At 42.3% G+C, this 21,977-nt stretch overlaps 2 protein-coding genes across 3 annotated transcripts in view; one reads left to right on the forward strand and one right to left on the reverse strand.

The window, feature by feature from the left end:
* Positions 1 to 5,960, reverse strand: part of ALS2 (alsin Rho guanine nucleotide exchange factor ALS2) — a 37,009-nt gene extending 31,049 nt beyond the window's left edge. For both annotated transcript variants that reach the window (XM_066553416.1, XM_066553415.1), the window contains exons 1-2: positions 5,911 to 5,960; positions 1,673 to 1,762 (exon numbers count right to left, since the gene is read on the reverse strand). In XM_066553416.1, the coding sequence (XP_066409513.1) occupies positions 1,673 to 1,692 (20 nt within the window). In that variant the 5' untranslated portion in view covers positions 1,693 to 1,762; positions 5,911 to 5,960. The remainder of the gene's footprint in view (positions 1 to 1,672; positions 1,763 to 5,910) is intronic.
* A 1,549-nt stretch (positions 5,961 to 7,509) lies between these two features.
* Positions 7,510 to 21,977, forward strand: part of CDK15 (cyclin dependent kinase 15) — a 34,192-nt gene continuing 19,724 nt past the window's right edge. The window contains exons 1-9 of the mRNA XM_066553747.1: positions 7,510 to 7,620; positions 8,484 to 8,633; positions 8,782 to 8,879; positions 9,445 to 9,524; positions 12,726 to 12,820; positions 13,608 to 13,670; positions 15,658 to 15,781; positions 16,347 to 16,467; positions 21,410 to 21,503. Of these exons, the coding sequence (XP_066409844.1) occupies positions 7,510 to 7,620; positions 8,484 to 8,633; positions 8,782 to 8,879; positions 9,445 to 9,524; positions 12,726 to 12,820; positions 13,608 to 13,670; positions 15,658 to 15,781; positions 16,347 to 16,467; positions 21,410 to 21,503 (936 nt within the window). The remainder of the gene's footprint in view (positions 7,621 to 8,483; positions 8,634 to 8,781; positions 8,880 to 9,444; positions 9,525 to 12,725; positions 12,821 to 13,607; positions 13,671 to 15,657; positions 15,782 to 16,346; positions 16,468 to 21,409; positions 21,504 to 21,977) is intronic.

Raw genomic sequence — 21,977 nt, forward strand, 5'->3', positions numbered from 1 at the left:
TTAAAACATTACACCTGTAGGAGCTCATCCTTTATACACTTTCATTTCTACCTCTAGAGATAAAAACGAGGTTTTGATTGTTTGGGTTTTTTTTCCTTCTTTGTAAATACTTAATGAGTGTCTCAGATTCAAATGAGCCAGCTATTCAAATCAACTGAATCATGAAAAAACAAATATCCTGAAATAGTGTGCAATTATCAGGGCTTGTAGGAGTGACTGAAACTATGCAAACTTCAACACACTGTGGCTTGAATGCTCAGTCAGCAACTTCTCCAACTCAGTACAAAGAAATTCCTCAGAATTTTGACAAGCCCACAGTTTTAACAATTTGCAGAATGCCTTGATTTAAATACAAAAAGTTATGTTAAGCATCAATATAGACTTGCTTAAATTAAGACTAGACTTAAACTTAAATTGAGTCATGCTTAATTCCTTAGAATTTTATACAGACTAGACTGTTATCTACTCAGAAAGAAAATAATAGGTTTAGATCCTAATTAGACAACAGCCAAGTCACTCACTCCCTGCATAAATCAGCTCTTGCACCTTGACGTGAACTTGTGGAATTAAATATATTAAGATGGCAAGGGAAGCTTTGACAGAATTAAAGTCTTTGTCTAGAAGAAAAGGCACAAGAAATAAAATGTACTCCAAACCTGTAGCAAACCCATAAAAAAGCTATTCTGATACACCACACTGCAGGCAAACTCATGCAAGTAGCCTTATTCCTGCAGGCCATGGATTTGTTAAACTATGTATTTTGTTAACTGTGGTGCACAGGATGAACATCTTTATACAATCTGCCTCTGAAACATTCAAGTTAAGAATAGCTAAGAAACCAAATTATCTCTCCTAGTTCCAGTGTCCATCCCAAATATCTTTATTTCTCTATAAAATAGAAAGAAAAGAAAGAAAAAAATTGAAAAGGTGACAGTCTAGAACTCTTCTAGAATTCAAGTAAATAGTCCATAAAGCAAACAGATTTAAAATGCAGAGTCCACCTTGCACTTCAAATACATAGGACTTGTGTTTAGAACAGAAGTAAATTTAAAAGGAACCAATCAAGGAATATATACACAAAGAAAAAAAAAGGTTAAAAGTTTTAATTACAATATAAGGATATTTCACCTAAGATAAAAATACAGATTTTACACAGATGAGCAAAGCACTCCAAAGGACACAAAATTATAATATTGAGAATTTTCATTGACATGTTGTACATCAGATCAGTTCAACACCCGATATTGGTGCTTTTATCCGTTTAACAGGTCTTCAGAAAACAGTGTAAAACAAATCTGGACAAAAATATCTGACCTCTACCAAGTATCTCAGTGCAAGAAAAGTCTACTGGAGGGCTACTGATCCAGAATCAAAATTCACAGGGGCAGGTACCAGACAGGGTGTACTGTTCACTTGGGACTGTTACTTTCAAGTTTGTAGCCTATGGCTATGGCTCCAGAAATTACAACCATCAGCTTAAAAAAGAAGTTGCTGTTGTAGCAACTTTAGTGTTCCAGACACAACTGAATCTAAGATAATAATCTTCCCTTTAGTGGAAGTTTCAGTACAAGTTACATAAAGAGTATGCTGATATCACCTAATTTTCCAGGATGGCCATGAGCTGCTCTATTCCAGGGAGCCTCTATGGTTTCACCTAGCTGCTCATTCTCACCTTCTTTCCTGTGAGTCCATCTGTCAGTGGCAGCACTCCATCACCACCAAATTGCTCCTCTTTCAAAAGGAACAATATAATTTTCACAAACTGAAAAACATAAAAACCAGCTATTTAATCACAAAGAACATAAAACAATAACAACAACAAACCCCCAAAAACCTCCAAAGGTTTAGCTCCTGCATTCAATAAATAAACACTTCCACACTGCCAGAGCAGTTCAAGTATTTATATTTAGTTCACTCACACTGAGTTGGCAGACAGAAGCTAAACAGCCAGACTTGTCCTAACTACTCAGCTCACAATGGCTCTATTGTAAGGACAGAATGAACAAAACCTTATTCAAAGGCAAAAATTCACATCAATCTCTCTATACAATTCTCATTACACTACTCAAAAAACACCAAATTGATTCATTTTCAGTCATAAGACAGAATTCAATACTCAGCTAAATTTAAGGTGAACAGATTTGAATGAGCAGAAAATGATTAGGAGTTGAATTTGTAACTTAATTCCTGAACCAAATCACACATCACCATTAGCAGGTGCAATAGTGCCTGGGCAGAAATGCAGACAGCAGAGTCCAAAACATTTCTTCATGCAAACTGGTAGCAGAGTGCCCACGGACATAAAGACAACCGTGGACGGCAAGGGGAAAAAAGTGGCTGCTCTAGCTACAATTTCATCCTTTCAGATTTTGCATTTTGCAAGTTCACCATCGCACCTTTCCATCCTCATGAAGATAACTTTGTACTACTTTTCTTGGAATAAAACAAAGCTACAGTTAATCTTTGTTTCCTATGAGCTGTTTGGTTTCTTTTAGTATTAAAAGAACTGTGATTTGTCTTGATCTACTGCCTTACTATATGAAGTATTTCAAATTTTAGTTACGTTAATGCATGTGTATAATCACATTTATCCAAAGTTTCACATATAAATGCTTTAGAGCTGTTGCTTTATTATAGTTGTGCCTGATATACACTGTAACAAAATCAGAAAACAAATAACTTAGTATAAGAATTAAGACCCAGAATAAGTCATCTGAAGCTTTTGTATGCAGAAATATATATGGCCAGTCATGAATGCAACAGACAAAACATATTCAGACCTGTAACTCTCATACAGAAGTTTCAGAGCACACTTGGAAACAGTAATCATCAAGTTGATAAATAATTAAAATAATTAACAAAACCAACACTTTCAGTGGAGTGCTGTGAATAATGAATTACCAAGGAGACCTTTACATATAGAAACAACACAGCATACAAACAATTCCAGTCCTTCAGATATAGGACCCTAAAAAGAGTGATTTGGGCTTCAGAGCTGGCAAAGAACAGACCTCAAAAAGATAAAGACTTGATAACATGGTATTGTAATAAGTCATATGCACCCTGCTCTAAAAAAACCCCAAAAACCAGAGCATACTTTCTAGGAACACAGACACACGAGTCACCAGAAAGGTACTGCTTTCAAGACAGCCTCTCCTTCCTCAACTACAAAACCACTTACAATTGTAAAAGTTAACTTTTAAAATATTAACAAAGGAGTCTCACAAATACAAGGGAACTGTCTTGTGATGCTTCAGCAGCAGAGGTGTTGATGAAACATCAAAGGAAAATGGAAGTGAATTTGGAACCATAATGTGTTCTTGCTCAGAGCAAGTAAATTTAGGGTTTTCTTTAGCCTACTCAAAACCACCTAACTCTACAATTCATTCTCTTGAAAATGCTACACCTCACCTTTGTGAAGGACTCTAGCTTCAAATAAAATGACTCAGTGGATCACTGAATCAAAGAGATGAACATTTGATAGAGTAATTGAAGTATCAACAAATATACCATTTACATTGCATATAGTTATTTGAGGTTAAGGAACTTGAGGCCTAAAATTCTTGACTTCTAGAATTTATGGACTTTGTTAAGGACTCAAAGAATTTTTTTCATTTTCATGAGCCTCAGCTGCAAAAAAAAATGTATTGTAGCTGTCATGAAACCTTCTGACTGTAACAAAATAAAGTTAAAGACAGGCATTTGATTAGCTGTTATGCAAGATCTCCCTTCAAAGCTAAATTGAAAAACTATTTACATAATTCTTAAGTAAGAAAGCTGCAACAGTGGCAAATTAGAAACTAAGAGCATGATAGATATTCTTTTCTTTACAGAAGCTCATACTTCGGGTTGCATTACCAAGCATTTCTGCATATAAGGGAAAACAAGAGTCAAACTGTCTTCTTTCCACAAATGCAACATATTTAAGGCATTTTGAAATCACTTTCGAGTTCAGTTCAAGTTCTTATTCACTCCTAGGACAGCACAACATTATTCCCATTTCACAGCTAATGCAAAATGCAAGTTGCTTTGCCACAGCTACAAACTAAGTAAAGTAATTGTAATAGACGGTTTCTTCCTCCCAACAGAAACATGTCGTTTTCCTTGTTTACTCTCACATCACTTCTACATTGTTTCCTTTCCACTGGGTTTACCTGAATTGTTATTAGCTGTAGCACTCATGGAGGTGAACACCCAGGCACAAAACAACCCTGGTGCACAGAAGCTCAGTGTGATACCAGCACCTTTACTGCTCGGCCCATACTTTTACTGTTACATTTTTCTTTCAACGCTGCAAGTGGAAAGCAGCAAGGAGTGCCAATTACGAAATGGATTTGTGCTACAGACAGATGGTCGCTGGCATGACACTGATGTCATACTCTCCACTTCCAAAGTTAAAGGCTAATTCTCCAGAAATCCAACGCTGCCACATCATACCAACTGCCACGGTTGGGAATGATGTGGAGCAAACACTTCTCTCATTATCATGAACTGCGCTCTTCGCTGACCAGTTTTAAGCAAGCACCACAGATATGAAGGTAACCTCACATTCACTGCTGAACAGCAACAGCTGGTATGCCCCTGACTTTGAGCAACACTAGAACTCTCATGAGCCTCATGTGCTTATTTGCCTTCTAGCCAATAAACACTGCAAATATTTCTACAGCTTTCATACATGTTTACTTACGTATTTCCAAGCACATTTTTAATACATTTGTTGCATCACATTTAGCAATAACTTGCAGGACCAAGACTGCACGTTTGTCATACAGAATTACCTACTCAGGCTCTGAAGAGGTGATGTCCAAGCTTCCTCATTCAAAACAGAGTTGTCAACATTATTTACTGTTGGCAACTGTGGCTTACATACAACGTGTGACTAGTTAAAGAAGCCCTTGTGTTTTGGTCAGCATTAACCACTGCTTTTAACATTGTGTGATTAAGATCTGCTCAGAACAAAACAGAACAACTGGCTACTGAGAGACAGTAGAGATCCCTTTGGATGAGGGTGAGGGTGCAAAGCTTTTAACGCCAGGTCCAGCGAATACAGGATGGTAGCAAAATAAAGCAGTAAAGGAGCCGGGGAAAAAAAAAAAACTAACACAGGTGAAAATTATCTGCTACAGTATGCAATTAAAAATTTAAAATTTACCACACTCGTAAAGAGACAAAAAAAAAATCTGAATTTCCTTCTGCCCCTTTTTCTTTTGAAATTATACCTTAATTTTGCACATTCCCATGTGCTTCCCTGTCTGAAGACGGTTCACTGTGCAGAAACTGAAAGTGGTAAGTACAGCTACTTTACATAAGCTGCTGCCCTACAACAGCAGTGATTAACTACAAACCATCTCCGACCATTCCGGTTGCTCCCTGTTTTCGTTCTGGAAGAGGAGGCCTGTGACAGTGCCAGGACACCATGTCACCTGTACAGGATGCTGCAGCCGCAGCAGTACCATCACCCAATACACTCCAAAAGCCGAACTGCATTAACCCCCGAGCAAGCAAGGCACGCATAGGGACAGGACCTTTAAACGCAAGTGGGAGGAGATGAAGGGCATGTCAGTTACAGTTCGGAGTCTCTTTCCACCAAGAGGGAGGGGACCTTTCAGACCCGACAGAAATACACCTCGATATCTGTGCTGTACCAGCCCATCACAGCGCGGTTGGAGTTGGACACCCAGGGTCGGTCAGAGTTGCTCTTCGGCTTCTCCCCAAGTCTCAGGGCGCAGCCGGGGCAGTGCAGGGCCTGTCCCATGTGTCTACGGTGCCGCCGGCCGCTCCTGTCCCGCAGCGCAGGTGCGGCAGGCGCGGGGAGCGCGGCCGCCCTCACGCGCGGCTCCCCCCCCAGGCGCGGCTCCCGCGCGCAGCCCCGCGCGCAGCCCCGCGCGCAGCCCCGCGCGCAGCCCGCACCTGTTGCCGCTGCGCTGCCCGCAGCCGCGCGCTGCCCGCAGCCCCTCGCGCCGCCCGGCTGACTCACGCGGGGGCGCACGACGCGCAGGGGGCGGGGCCAGCGCTGCGCGAACGCCGACGGGTGCCTGCCCGGGACAAAACAGGCAGAGACCGGAGCGACACGTGGTTGTGTGTCGGAAAATATTCGAGGCGCAAATAAAGAGCCCGGGGCCGGCCCATGCGGGATCGGTGACAGTGACAGCGCCCGCCTAGCCCTCCCTGCTCTGCAAACCCGCCCGACACCGCTGCTTTAGCGGGGAGCGGGTCTGCGTCACAGCTGCCCCAGGCCCAACGTGGAGCGGCCAGGTGTGAATAGCTGTGCTGCCACGTGTTTGTGCGAGCCATGCACACACGCCTAGGTATGCTTTTCTATAAACATAGATTGCACAGAATACATTTAAATATGCACACATAAATAGACCAATACCTGTATATATGCCTATGTGTGTATATACACACATGCTATATATATATACACTTTTTTTTTAATAACAACAATCAGCAAGTATGAGCATGCTTTCTTCATTTATCATCTCTGGCTACCTGTCAAAAGTTGGATTGCTTGTCTTTGTGACAGTATTTCCACTCTATTACCCAACTTGCAAAGGCTGGGTGGTTTGGTTGCAACAAGACACAGGAATTGTTCCTGCCTTCCCAAGACATTTTCACTTTAAAGAAATAATTGTGCTAAAGCAAAAAGTGTTATTCTTGGACATCTAAACAGTGAAGCAAAGGGAAGATTTCATGTGATACATTCAAATGAAAACTGAAGGACCTAATAGGTCAGCATAAAAATACCACAGGACGATGTCTGCTCCCTCAGCCCTTGTCATTTTCCCTGTGTGGGTTGGGTGTTAGTCCTAGGAAGCTGCAGAGTGAGTCCTGCTCATGCAGGACCATAAGAAGGGGATTTTTGGCCATCCACATCCAGAGTAAATCCACTGTGCATTCCCTGCTCTACAGTGGGCAGGATTGATCACTTTGCTCTGGTTATTCTGACATATGGATGAGACCATCAGCTACAGCTCATTGCATCCCTTGGATGCATAATCCAGCAGGGACAGACAGGTCCCCATGCTGATGGAAATGCCAAAGCAAGGGCAGTCAATGTACAGCTCCTGCAGAAAGCACAGCTCAGCCACATTGCTCAGAAAGCTCACCCAAGACCCCAGAAGCTGAAGTCTGAAGCCTAGAACTGCTACAGGCAGGGAGGGAAGTCAAGGTCTGCTCCTGTGTGAAACCTATCCCTTCATTATCCAACTCACTACACTGAGAGTTGCTTAACTGAAAGAAATGTGTACAAGCAGAAAGTTTGGATTTATTAATTCTCCATCTGCAGGTATGAAAAATGTTGGCTGTTTTTGGAGGGCATGTACCAAAGGAACTGAAATCAATGGAACTACTGCAGAGGTGCATTTGGACTTTCAGAAATCACAAGACTCTTTGAGGCAGAGACCTCATGCGAGTCATATGAGCTGTTATTACAGACACAGAGGGATGAGGAGGAACAAGGAGAAAAAAAGAGATACAGTTTAATTTAAACAGGACAACATGGGAGACATGCTGTGTGTAAGTGCTGTCAGACCAGGATGCAGCAGCTGCTGTTCAGAGGGAAGGAGCTCCCAACAAATCCAAGGCCTTCAGCACATGGAAGCAGTGACTACAGCAGAGGTATTTATGCCATATTTTCATACTTCTGCATTGAGATAGGGTAAGCCTGGGTGCTTCCACTTGTGGGAGTGCAAAGCTGTCACATTTGCTTTTAGCCAGACAGCATCAAACTTTGCAGCTTCAGGCTTGTGAAGCTAAATCTACCTTAGATGACAATAAGTGCCTTTGATGTGATGAGCAGGGAGAGAAGATTGCACTCCAGCAAATTCTATGCCAATGAGAGATTGTACAACAGGGAGGCAGCCAACAACCTACAGTTCTGGAGGAGGCAGCATGCCACAGATTGCAAATCCTGTGTTGACAAATTATAATCCATTCAATAGAGCTGCTTGGGAGAGCTTGAAGCCTGCTTGCCATTCACTGCTACCTTTTTATGGTTGAGTAGTGTACAGCACTGTTATGCTGTGTGGGCCAAATTAACAGGCTGTGTAAATTATACAGTGGTGAGGAAGGAGGTGAGGGGTGAGGGATTAAGGGGGAGGAGAATACATAAATGTAAACTTCCTGAAATTTCACTCCTGCGTTTGAGTTTTGGTCCCTGCCCTAACCGGTTATTTAGAGATGAATTAATGCAGGGTGAGGGGGAATAACATGCATTTAGCATGATGCTGGCAGAAGTACCCTCTGCAGTTAAGGCAGCTTTATCTTTGTGTGTTCTGAGTGGGTGCTACCATCTACCAGCACAGGAACACACAGACAGTTGCTCCCCTTACAGCCAGTACTGGAGATCTATGACTGATAGAGAGAGAGATGAAAATGATGTGTATTGCTCAAAGTCACTGCAGTCAAGGAGAAAGAAAAGAAACTCATCAGTAGAATGGAGCTTGCCAGTGACACAGTTTTGTCCCCTTTTCCTATGCCAGCTGTTAGATGTAACCAGAGCATCCCTTTCTCTACCTCCTCTGCAGCCCCTGCAGCTCCACAGCCTCCAGAGCTGGAGGTACAGCACACAGGGACCTTGGAGTTACACTGATTCTTTCCAGGAGCAGGATGTTGTGGAGGGGTTCAAATGGGTGGGGTGCAGCATCCACAGAGCCAGAAAGGAGATATTTTATCCAATGGTTATTCCAGCCATTAATCAGTCCTCAATTACTGAATGACATGCTGGTAGCTTCTTGTTGTACCCAGCAATCTAAAACACATACCAATTTCTTCATGAAGCAGAGACAAGGCATCCCATTTGGAGCTGCCACATCCTATATACATCTAGAGAAGCTATGTGAAGGATCCTGTGCAACTGTGTACAAGGGGATCAGCAGGTGAGCAATACTGCCTTCCCAGTGCTTGCTGAAAACACCTCCTATGGCAGACAAAGGCAAATCAAAAGTCCAGTTTTGCCTTTAACATGATATTTGCAAAGCCTCATCCCCATTTTCAGGAACTCCTCCACTGCAGCCATGGAGGCATCACAAAGACTCTTTGATCCATAGCATTGTGCCAGGAGATTGTCTGGCTGAACCAGGGAGGGAGTAAAGGTTTTCCTTGAAGTGAGTGATCTCTGCATAGTTGAAAAATTGGGCATGAGCTCATGCTGGCATCACAGAGGGACAGGAAAGCTGTGAAAAGGTGGAGTGGGGCCACTGCTCAAAGCCATGCTCTAGCAATACCTGGACAACAGCACAGTGCTCCTTTAGCCAGGTGGGCTGGCTCTCAGCTCACTGCTAAGGAACACAGGATGGAGGAGGTCTGTAATTACCTTTGAGTTTGGCCTGGGTGGGTCAGCAAGCCCCAGAAATTTTGCTTGGGTGTTTGCTTGGGAGGTGGTTAGTGTTACCATGCCAAGCACTGAGAAGCTTCATGTGACTTTCTACTATGACCTGACAGGATCAACAGCCAGGTAGTGGCACTGAAAGTGATCAAGCTGGAGGCAGAGGAGGGAGTGCCCTTTACAGCCATTCGGGAAGGTAAGACATAGAGGAACATCACTCTTGAAGAGCATTTGTTTTAACCTGGAAAAGCTCCATGATGTCTCCCTCAGTCCTTTCTTGCTTATTCAATGTGCCAGCTGTCCTTCTCCCAAAATTCTCAGTTTCCTTATCCTCTCCATGAAGACATGGAGGATGTCTTCATGCTGGGCTGGACAGGCATGCAAAGGACAGAGACGGAATCTCTAGTGTATGCACTTGTGAGAGATGCACCCATGTCTGTGATAAGCAAAGTGCCAGCTGCAGCCAGAGCATATTCTTTCTAGCAGTGTCAGGGCCCCCTTGCACCTTCTGCTTGCTGCCTCCTTTTCACAGCTGCTTTCTCTCTCCCTCTAGAAACTACACAGCCTTTGCCACTGCTGCACTGGGCAGTTATAGACTTGTTACTACTGCCATAACATTTTCCTAGCCAATTCCTGGAGCATCACAGATCCCAGTCTGAAGAGAGATACTTTCAATAAAACTGATGTGTAATAACATCTGTTGTTTCAGTCCAATGAGAAATTCTTCTTATCAGTCAACTTTGTAGAGCACTGGGCAGATTTCTCAATTTCTTGGAGAAAGAAATGCTTTTGTGCAAGTACTTGATTTTGGCTGAAAGTATTTACATTTCCCTACAGAATAAGTTCACAAGCCTGCTTGACTGAGGCTTCTATTTTCATCTGCTGTACAATCCCAAGAAGACCATAATCTGTTTTCTTCCATGCACAGAAATATGCAACTTTGTGCCAGTCTGTTTTATGGTATTAGTGAAAGCTATCCATGTAGGATGACACACATTAAGGTTTTTTCATTTCTTACTGCACTTGTGAAACTAGGGTTAATCTTGTGACAGGGATGAAGAGTCAGGGACCAGAAGTGCCAGCTTTCACAGAGCAGCACCAGCACAGGAGGACTCTCATAGCAGTCAACTCAGAATAATGAGAGAGGTTACTGAATCCACTCCAGGTTTATAACTGTAATTAAGACAAGAAAGTCCTTAGTCCAATTCTGTGTGAAAGCAGAGACACACCTAAATATGCCTATTTAAAAAATGGCTTGTGTTACGTTTCCTCATTTGCTGTGGTGCTTTTGCTCTGCATTTACACTTGTAGCTCACCAGTAAAATAAACCTTAAAAGCTTTATCTGCATTGAACTAATGATGCACCAAAGATCAGTACCCCTTTAACATGCTCTACTGGGCAGGCTGAGAGTCTTAACTTCATTCATTATGGGAGGAAACAAGGGTGATCCTATGAAGGGTCTGCTTTAAGTAGGTCTTTTGTGCGCTGCTGAGCTTAGCAGCATCTGACACCTCAAATTTACAATGTAAGTCAGTAGCAAAAACAAAGCACAAGATTTATTAAGGCGGCGCATTCTCTGCTACCCGGGAGGAATGTGCTCCCCTGTCAAAGAGACGCTTCACCCCAGGAAGCCCCGCAGAGACAAAATGCGTTTAAAGCTCGGTTCTGGCAGTAGCACCTGACACCCCAGCAGGGGGTTGTAGAAGCAACAAAGTGAGGAGCAGTTCCCAGAAGCCTGATTGAGGCACAGGCGCTGAATCCTCCATTTTACTGTGGACCCTCTGTGCTGCCCCTCTGGAGCAATAACTCCGGTCATATGGAATTTTTGAGGTATCACAGAGTCAGATTATCATGTTCTGTAGCAGATGGCTCTAGCCAGAGTCTTTTTACTAGATTCATAGGCAAGTGTGAAGCATGTTTAAGGTCCATACTGCTATGCACTGGGAACATACTGGTAGTAGCTAAATGGACTAATATCAGTGGCAGAGGCAGTTTAGCTGCAGCAACACCAAGCTCTGTGCAAGAACTACTTTGCAATCCAGTAGTGGTGCTGAATCAGGCATCCCTTACTGCTCAGTAGTCTCAGCAGTGACACAGGCTTGGGCCACAGCTGTGTCACACAGCGTAACTCTGGCAGTAGGGCTTTTAGAACCAGGTGCGATTGTTACAGTCACAAAAGTCAAAGTGCTAATCCAGTATAAATTTGTTTTGCCTGCATGAAACTCTTAAAATATCTCATCTTGTGTGAAAAACAAAAAAGCAGCTTTTAATTGTGACCAAAACTATGCCTCCCACAGCTGGCCCATGCTCTGTATTGTGTGCTCCAGCTAATTCAGCTGAAACAAGATTGTATGCCGTGCCTTATTTGAATGAAATTTGTAGCACTGCGTGGTCTGACAGCAAACTAATTTGGTTTTAATCAGCAGCAAAAAGTGGGTCTGGAATAGCTCTGAGGCTATTCTGCTATGTCAGAAGCAGAACTAAAATCTCAAGTCAGGGACATCTGCTTTTTCGGAGCTTTGGGGCTTCTCTCTGTGTAGTTTGTGTTCCCTGTCTGTGAACAGCTGGGTCAGATTATTCAGTTGTGCCAGTGACCTACAGGCAAAGTAATCCCAGCTTCACCTCTTCCCCACATTCCTCCTCTGTACAGTTACAGCTATATTGTCTCACCCCTAAGGTAGCAAATGATTAAGCTGTGCACCCTGAGAAGCTGAGTTTCTGCTGAGAAGCTCCTTTCATACGTGTTCTGCCTGGAGCCTGCTCTAACATAGCAAGCCCAATGCACGGCCAAAAGGCCCAGAAGGCTGCAGCTCCTGCCTTAGCACAAGTCAGTGCTCTGTGGTCTATATGGGGCCAGAGACTCTTCCAAGTGCTGCCCCCATCCACACCCTGGATGTGACAAGGCTTGGCAAAGGCATGTCAGGACCTAAGGACCAGGGACACACAGTTGCAATGATGCTTTTGATAGTTAGGCTGAAAGAAAAATGTGCCTAAGTTTTATAAATACATACAAGTTACTATTCACTCAGTAACTTCATTCTGCTGCATTCTGGCTCTGGGAACTCCCAGGTCCTCCCTCTCAGCATTTGCCTTGAAAAAATTACATCTCCTCAACTTATAAGCTGACACATGGGAACTGTTACCTGCTCTTTCTGACAGAGGCAAGATCCCACCTCTGAGAGATGGATGGGCTTCTGCCAAGCCTGGAGCACGGATGCTTGCTTCTCTGCAGAGCTGTTCCATCCTCCTTCAGGCTCAGTAGCTGCCACTTATTACAGAACTGCCAAGTCTGGACTATTGCTCCCCAGTTGTTTTATTTTTCCTGCCTTGTTTTGTGCACAATCTCCTTCCACTTCCAGCAGCAGTAAAGTTGATCTTCCTTTTGTATTTTCCCAGCTTCTCTTCTCAAGTGTTTGAAACATGCCAACATTGTACTGCTTCATGACATTATCCAGATGAAGGAGACACTAACATTTGTCTTTGAGTACATGGTGAGTTCATGTTTTTCTAGCTTCCTGTGGAGCTAGTACTGGGAAGTATTGGGAAGTGGCTGCAGAATGAATTTACTGCTCTATGAGACATCTACAAAGAAACAAGTTGTAATGCTGTAGTGCAATGATTGATTTTCCTTCTTGATCTCCTGCTTTCCAGCCACACAGCCTTAGTCTTTTCTTTCTGCATACACAACAGCTGTATGCAAAAATAATTCCATGTCTTGTGTCCACTGGGGTGACAGACATTATTTACCTCCATTTCTGCCTTGCCAACACAATAAAAGTACTGTTTTTCAGCCACAGCAAGGATAGGAAATAATGATATGAGCTCACATCCCAGCTGGGGTCAGATTTGGCACTGACCCCTGTGGCTTACCATGACCAAGCTGTGGATTGCTCTCATGGGGAGACCAGGATACCAATAAAATTCTCCGCTTGAATCTTGCTACTTCTCCTGCTTTTGCAGATAGTCGAACAAATGATAAAGAAAATAGAGAGGCTATGTCTTCTTATTGCAGCTTTATGGTTAGTTCTGGCACAAGTATGAATTCTGTTTACCAGCAGCTTCAGGTCACAAGTGCTGGGTGAGATAACAGGTCAGCCAGGTCACTGGTGTGGCCCAGAAATTAAGCACATGCTTGTGGGCTGCATCAGACCAGATGTTCACCCACGTGAAATACGCAGCTTTCTAGCAGTTGCATGTTTTTCCTTTTACAGAAGAGGCATTGTTGGTAGAGGCATTTTACAGCAGAAGCTTTGCCTCAAGTTTTTCTCTTTTATTTAGCACACAGATCTAGCACAGTACATGGGCCAGCATCCTGGAGGACTCCATTCATGCAATGTTATGGTGAGTTCCTTAGAAGACTTGTATCCCTTAAGGCATGAGGAAGAGTTATTTTCCACTATGTATGGTCACTGTAAATTACTTACTAATATTTGTTACATGTATGACAAAAACTTGGGAGAAAATCTACCTTTGATGATATAACAAGCTCCCTCTCAGTCTCCAAACCTTTTTTCAGTTAGCTCCTCTTCCTATTTTCTGTGCCAACAAGCAGGCATTCAGCTTTTGAGAACAACGACATCTTGTGGCAAAGAAACCTCTCTCTACACAATTTTTTGTCCTTTTATCGTTACAACACATTATTCATCTCTCTAATTAAAAACTCTCATATCTCACTCTCTTCTCATTTGGAAATATCTTCATATTTGCAGTCATTTAAGTCCCTTTTGTATCTCCCATACCTTTTGTGATTGACTGGATCTGAACACAGCCAAACATGTACCCTTACTTTATAGACTGATGTTATAATAGTCTCCTGCTCTCCCTTGTATGCATCTTCACATTTAATTAACTTTCAGGACTGCTGCTGCACGCTGGCTTAAGGTTTCAGTGCAGATGTCCTCAGTGAATGCCTGGGCCCTTTTCCTGAGCAGCTTCAGTTAATTTATCTTACAGCTGTCAACAATAACTTTGTATCTTATCAAACTGCCTATTCATTTGGCTTTGTCAGATCTCTCTGAAGTTCCTCACTGTCACTTGTTATCACAACTAATCTAAATACTTCTGTCATCTTCAAATGTTGCCACATTGTTCACATCTTTTTCCAGATAGTTGTTAAGCAACACCAATTCTGATGAAGTTTTTTGGGGCCTCAGATTTTAAACATCCTTAAAGCTCAGCTACATCTGAGATGCAGTGTAGTAGTTTTGGCACAGTTCTCAAGGGTTCTGCTACCAGACATGCTCATAAAGCACATGGAGCACATGGCTGTAAGATGTACTCCCTGGCATTTCTGTGAATAAACACTAGCCAGCTGCTCTGCTTTCCTGTCCGGAATACTCACTGTCAGCAGGAACTGAACTGCAAATTATTTACTCTTCCTTCAGGAGGGTCATCTAGCTTGCTTCATTTTTGCTGGCAAATGCAGTTTGTTTTTTCTGAGTGATTCCTATGGAATATAAGTATGCAGTATGTTACAGGGACAATTGTCTGGTACAAAAATGACCTATGGGTGTCACTGTTTTTCCTCCTCTTCAGGTTAAACCTCTGGTGAAAAATATCTTTTCTCTCATGAAGTCTTACTACTTTTGCTTTCTATCCACTGTCAAACTTCATACCTTGTTTCAGCCCAACTTATTTTACCCCAGGCTTATTGAGACTACCATGATGGTGGGGGTTAGATATTTATTTCTTGGCTTCCTTTCTTCCTTGGTTTCCTTCTTCCTTGCTTGCTTTGTTCATCATATCTGATTTGCTGTATTTTTAAAATCAGGTCCTCATGTTATCTCCCAGCTTGAAGCCAACAGTTCCCATTGCCAGGTCAGTCAGTTCCCTGCTCCACTGCTGGCATGTGCAGTGGCCATGGAACCCAGTCAGCTGGTGCCATCTGGCTCAAGGGGGCAAACCTTCAGCTCCTTAGGTTTTCATTTTGTTTGGCTGTGTGTCTTTGTGTCTTTGTCTTGAGCACTGCAACCAGCACAGCTGCTGTTCTGAAAGCTGGGGTCTGTGTTTTGGCAAGCTGACCTCGTTCCTGCAATCAACAGTCCATTTCTAAAGAAAAGTTAAATTTCCAAAATGAGCATTTATGGACCGCAGTTAAACTGCCCTCCTGGCCAAATATTCCACCCTGAAAACCTCAGAAAGCTGTAGGGCAGTCATAACCCACCACAATTTTCTCCTCCTCAGCCAGCTCTACTCATTTTTGGGATTTTTACTGGTTTCTTACTTGCTTTGTCTCTGCTTTGTTCCAGGGTTCTCCTAAAGTTCAGAGTTAATGTATCAATGCAAAGTCACACAAAATCATTTCAGTTTTTTTGTTGGCTTTTTCCAGCTCTTCATGTTCCAGCTTTTGCGTGGCCTGGCTTACATCCACCAACAACACATTCTTCACCGAGATCTGAAACCCCAGAACTTGCTCATCAGTTGCCTCGGTGAGCTCAAATTAGCCGACTTTGGTGAGTCACAGTTTGGATACAGCTGTATATCTGCTCAGACCAAAGCTGTAGCATGCATATAGATCTGTATCCACAGCCAATTAAGGCAGAGAAACATAACCTTTGCTTGAACTTCAGGAAACTATTTCTGTGGTCAGTCCAGCTTTTCTTGTATTTATACTGATAGGTGCAGGGATTAAACTCATTTAAGTCAGAGCAATTACTGCCATGTAAAACTCATTCAAGAGAACAAAGAATCAGCCCCTCTCTGTTCAGAAAATAATGTAATGTGTGGAGTCCACAGCAATATGTGACCCAAAAAGCTTTCTTGGCATTGGTTTGGGATAGCTGCTTCAGTCTGAAATGATAAAGCCCTGCAAAACACAGCCTATTACTTGATTTGATCTGCCCCAGAGGTATATTCAAGAAACACTTTCTTTGTCAATTGCTTGTAAGCTGCATTGAGATTACTTGTGTTTAAAGAGAAAATGATGTCCTGTTTCAAATTATTATCATCTATTCACTCTACAGGTAGAAGGACTGTCCTAACACATTTTTTGTTGGTTTGTTGGGGATTTTTTTGCAGGCCTTGCTCGTGCCCAGTCCATCCCCAGACAGACATATTCCTCTGAAGTTGTGACACTCTGGTACCGTCCTCCTGATGTGTTGCTTGGAGCTACAGCTTATTCTTCTGATATAGATATCTGGTACTGACCAATATCAAAGCTCTGGGGTTCCCTAGGAAAAAATATTTTTATCTGAATTAAATTAAATCAGCCAAAGTTACACTAGTTACGGTTGTAAGTAGAGGAATTAACACTTCTGAGCAGTAAATTTGTGAGCAGTGTGGAGTTTTGTAGAAGTTTCATAGAGGGTTCATAGAAGTTTTTGGGAATTATGTCACTACATCTCAGCTATGGATTGATACAAACCTCATCTGATAATATTTATGAAAGATATGCATCTTGTCTGGTAACATGTATGAAGCATTTTTGGGTCTTGCAACAGAACATTTTGCTCAATACAAGTGTATCTATGTAGTCAGCTGAGCCAGTAGTAACTCTCTGCAGAAATGGCTTTGTGTGAAAACAATGGATCCACAACTGGACCATCAATTACTTAGGCCTTGGTAACAGAATGTGGCATTAAAGGGTTTCTCGATGAGTATGGAGATAGAAAGGTGTCTGAGATTTTAATTATTTCTCTGATACTGTGTCCTTCTTCTCAAAGACCATGTCTCAGATGCAGTCTGTATTTCACTCAGGAGAAGGGCTGTGTCTGTTAAAGCCTTGTTTCCTTGTGAGCTCTACCCAAAAATCTTGATGTGTTTGGGAATCAAAAGGAAACAAGCTGCACATTCATAGATGGGAGAGGAGTCTCTGAGAGTGGGCAGAAAATAGCAGGATGAAGGCTTTGCAGGGTTCCAGTGGTCTTTTGGACTGCCTTGGATGGTAGCTGGGCTAACTGTAAGGTTCATCAACCTTCTGGCTTACTTCTGCACCACCTGAGCCCACTTCCAACAACACAGTCCTGACATGCTCATGGGCAGCGTGCAACTCATGAAGTTGCAGGAGACCTTCCTTATTCTGGCAATTTTACATCTGTAGATGGTATTGCTGCTTCATCCTTTCTTCAGACAGTTAATCTTCTGCTTGTACCTGTCCCACCAGGACTTACTCTTAACTACTGCAGAGTCAAAGGCTGGGAAAGGGTAGGAGTGCAGCAGGCTGAAGAATGTGCAAGATGGCTGGCTAAGTTTACAAACAGCAAAGCTCCAGGTCTTCACAGGCTGTATCTCCCTCCAGAGGTCTGCAGCTTATCAGACACTCCAGTGACCCAAGTCTGGAGGGTAGGTCAGGGAAACGGAAGTTTTTAGATTGTTTACTTCCCTAGGACTGCTGCTAATTTAATTATTTAAAGACTTCTCTAAGGAGGAAAACCTTGCTAAATTCTAATGGCTTCCAGCTGCTAAGCCAGTCTAAATAGTCCTGTCTACTACCCCCACTACCTGTCATTTTTCCCTCCAGACAGTCTCTCAGAAATGTCTGCTGAGTTTGAAGAACATGTCTGCCTAGCAGATTAGAGGGCTTGTATCAGGCATAAGCCTGTTGGTTTTTTTCCCTGAAAGCTGACCCCTGTCCAAAGGCAACTATGCACAGAAAACATGTCATTTCTGCCTATGCAAAACCAACATCCTCACTGCATAACTGTGCTCTGGTGTAATGAATAGCAACGTAGGAGTGGTGTACAAAGATCCCAGCCCTAGCAGCACAGTGCTCTCCGTCTCACTGAACTACATCCACACTATGGGCACCTTTGTTATAACGCCTCCTTATAATAACAACATTCCAAGTGTTTGCCCTGAAGAAAGATGTCACGCTGAGAGAATAGAGACTACTTCAGTGAGCTCTATTCAGTAACTTCCTCTAACAAGAGTCATTTATTATCTTGATGTACGCTGCATTTAAGTTCAATTTTTGTCTATTAGGAAATAATGTGAATTCACACAGATGTTACTTGTCTATTGGGAAGAAAGGAAAAAAAAAAACTATGTCCTTTGGATGCTGCAATTTACATGAAGGCAGGTCAGAATGCCCTTGGTAATGGCATGAGACAGTGGGTGTCAAAGCCTTGGTTTAAAGAAACCAATTATAACAAAATAAAACATTATTGCAATTCATGCATAGTGTGCTTGAGCAGCAATACTGTCAGTGGGAGGCACATGGGAAGTGAATGAGGCCTTGAATAGATGAAGAGATATAGAAGGAGACTTGGTCGCTCTTGGACTAACTAGAAAAGCTGCTTTAATCTCTCTGTATCTCTTTTCTCTTTCTTTCTCCCTCACTATCTCTTCAGGACTTTAGAAGATTCAATTAAGGGATTTCAGGGAGATTACACTGCATATCAGAAGGACTTTTCTTTCTTTTTTTGAAAAACACCAAGTGCTTTATATACAGCCACATTAATGGCTGCAAACATCATGAGTGCCTTAAAATGTCTTTTCAGTCAGTCTTTCCTTGTATAATCTTCCATTAAAAAAAAAAGAGAGAAAAAAAAAACCACAGTGGTCTTCCCTGGTAGATTCATGTAGAATAGGAGTTTACATGCAGTCATTTAACATGGACCTGCCAGGCTCACTACAGCCTTCTCCTCAGCCTGGTCCACAGCGCCCCACTATGGCAAACTGGGAGATATTGGCTAAGGGCTCCACTGTACAGAGCAGGCTTGGTGATGAACAAGAGGAACAATATATTTCTGGTTGAATATAAAATTGCCATCTCCTAGTGCCAACAAAAACTCCCAAACATGGAGGGGGAGCTGTGGGATGCTGTAGAGATATCTCAAATCTTAATCCTGATGAGCACCTTTCCGCTGTGTGATGCAGCACTGCGGACTGAGGGCAAGGTGCAGTGTTCAGACCTTCCCCAGGGATTGCAGGTGGATACAACTGTACTGTCTGAATCAGCTCTGCTTATGCTCCCTGAATATCTCTGTAACTTCTCCTACTACTTTAACTGTCACTGTTTTGATTCATGTGCATATCTGGCACTTGCTAAAATATCATGTCTAGGCCTCTTCCCAAAAGACCCCTCCCTCTGCCCTATCTCTTCCCAAGGCAGTTTTATAGAACTGAGACCCTCTTAAAAACTTATAGACTGGAAGGAGTAAGAAGACTTGAGAAATTAATATTAGAGGAGAAAGAAGGAAAAGGGGAAAGCAAAACAACCCCAGGTCTAAGTATTTAGAAACATTTAAAATTAAATGCTTTTGAATCATCCTCATTATCAGAAGGACCCTCATAATGCCATCAGAGCTGTAACTGTCACTCTCAGAGGGAAAGCTGAGGCCTCTACTGCAAGGCTAATATGAGTACCATTACTTTCCAAAGTTCCTGCTCTTGCCAGTCTAATGGCCCTTTCTAGCTAGGATATCAGAATGCAAACTGTGGTAGAACATCAGCATCACTTGTTCCAAAAACACAGACAGTTGTTTCTCTTCCCCCTCCAAATCAAGAGTACCCAAATTGCTTTGACCATGCACAGTTGAACTTGTGCAATGCAATCGGCCGATTACAGCAGCCCCTGGGGTTGCAAAATAGGGTGAGCCACTTGGACACATCCATCAGCTGTGAAAACAGTCTTGGTATGCCACTGGGCTCAGTAGAATCTATCTGTGGGCTCCAAAGTAATGTCTAATCATGTGGTAGTGCTGTGAAACACCAGGAAAACTCTTTGTTGCAAAAGCTGTGGATTTAAGTTTCATGATGCCTGGACTCTGTAAGAGGATATTAGACAAGCAAAGAAGCTCATCTCACAAGTCTTGCCAAGGTTAGAGCACAGGAAGCTAAGGGAAAATGCAGCAGAGATGTTTATGAAAACAGTGTTAGATATGGATCTGCAAACAGGCTTGGCACCACCTGGTGTGCAAAGATGACCAAAATAAATACCACAGATGAATTCCGTGCCAGGGTTTCAACTGACCACAGCCAGGTGGGAAAAGCAACTACAGTATTGCAAAAATAAGGTGCAAAGGGTAACACAGGAGTACAGGCGACCAGAACAGATTAGCAGTTATTGCTAAGCAAGTGAAAATAATACTTTCAGAGCTTGTAAGACAAAGCTGGGTTGTCAAGAGTTGAGCCTAAAGGACTCAAATATGATATAACCAAAGAAGAATGAGACTGAAACCTGAAGAGTTCAATGGAGCTTAGTGAAAAGACAGAAAACGTAGAAAAAAATTGAAGGAAATTATTAAAAAGTAAATGAGTGCAGTTTTACACCATATAGTAAGTGATGAGAATAGTTGCAAATAGGCAATTCTACCTTGATCACAACTATTTCATCTTCAATGCCATGAGGACTAATCCACCTTAGCAAAACGAAGCAATTTGGCAGGTGTTGGGTTTTTTTAAGCTGTCTGGTTTGTTTTAGAGCAAGTGTAGAGCAGGGGATGACATAAAAATAAGAATATTTTAACTTGCTGTTATGACCAGGTTTTTTTTGCTATGAAATCTTACCTTCAGCTTTCCAATGAAGAGCTAATTGCTTCTGAAGGAAAATGGCTATAGTAGTGAGTGCCTCTCAGTTCTTTCTGCATCTAATATATCCTTCAAGCCCATGAAATGTGTAGTACCTCCCTGTTTATCTTTCCTACTGTAAGTACTCCAATTTTGTACCCTTTTCTTATGGAAAGTCCATGCACAGGCTTCTGCCACGATCCTTTTTTCACATAGTTTGTAACAGGATTAATGGACAGAGACCTGAAACCATGTTTTGATACTGGAAAAGAAAGATAGTGCTTAGTGGGCTTCTTTTCCAAGGATATCACCTGTCTTGTCTTGATGGTGAAAAGTGAATTTATTTTTTTTTAGTGGGTGGTGCTGATGAGAAAAAGGAGATGGAAACAGACATGTATGGAACCTTGACCCCTTTGGGTTTTGAAATCCTGGAGGCATGTGAATGTAACTTATCTTTGGTCTGCTCCCTTCCTGTTTCTCTTGTGCACTTGTATCAAGATTTCTGCATTTACAAATCAGAATTCCTAAATTTCCATTCCAACAATTATCTCTGCCTCTCTCCCTGCCCATCCTAACAATCATAATATATATATCATTTATGTGAATGAGCTAATACCTTGGGTTTCTTGCAGGAGTGCAGGCTGTATATTTGTGGAAATGATCCAGGGTCAGCCAATATTTGCAGCAACTTCTGGTACTCATGAACAACTGGAGAAGATCTGGGCGGTGAGTAAAATACACTCTGAAATGGAAGAGAAAAGGAATCCATTGCTCCAGCCTAGTTAATTTTGAAGTCCTAAGCATAGATCCTGTGAATAGCAGAAATAATTTTGTCTAATCTGCCAAATTCATAGCAGACTTTGTAACCCATTTTAATTTGTCAACTTTCTTACAGACTCAGGAGTAAATCAAATTACTTCCTTTTGATGTTTGTCATCTCATCAAAAATTTAAAGCCAATTAAAGTGACATCAAATTGGAAAAGGCATAAAAGGTGTGCAGGTACTGCAAATTCTGTTGCTTCTTTTTAAATCCTTTTCTTACTGTAGGATACAGCACACCACATTCTCTAATACTGCTCCAGAATTACCTTGAAAATAGCAAGACCCTGAGGTTTGTCAGAGATCCTTCTTCATTTTAACTTGGCACATTTTGTATCGTCCAGTTCATGGTACGGCTCTAGAGACTGATTTGGCATAAT

This window comes from Molothrus aeneus, chromosome 7 (genome assembly GCF_037042795.1).
Source record: "Molothrus aeneus isolate 106 chromosome 7, BPBGC_Maene_1.0, whole genome shotgun sequence".
Lineage (NCBI taxonomy): Eukaryota > Metazoa > Chordata > Aves > Passeriformes > Icteridae > Molothrus > Molothrus aeneus.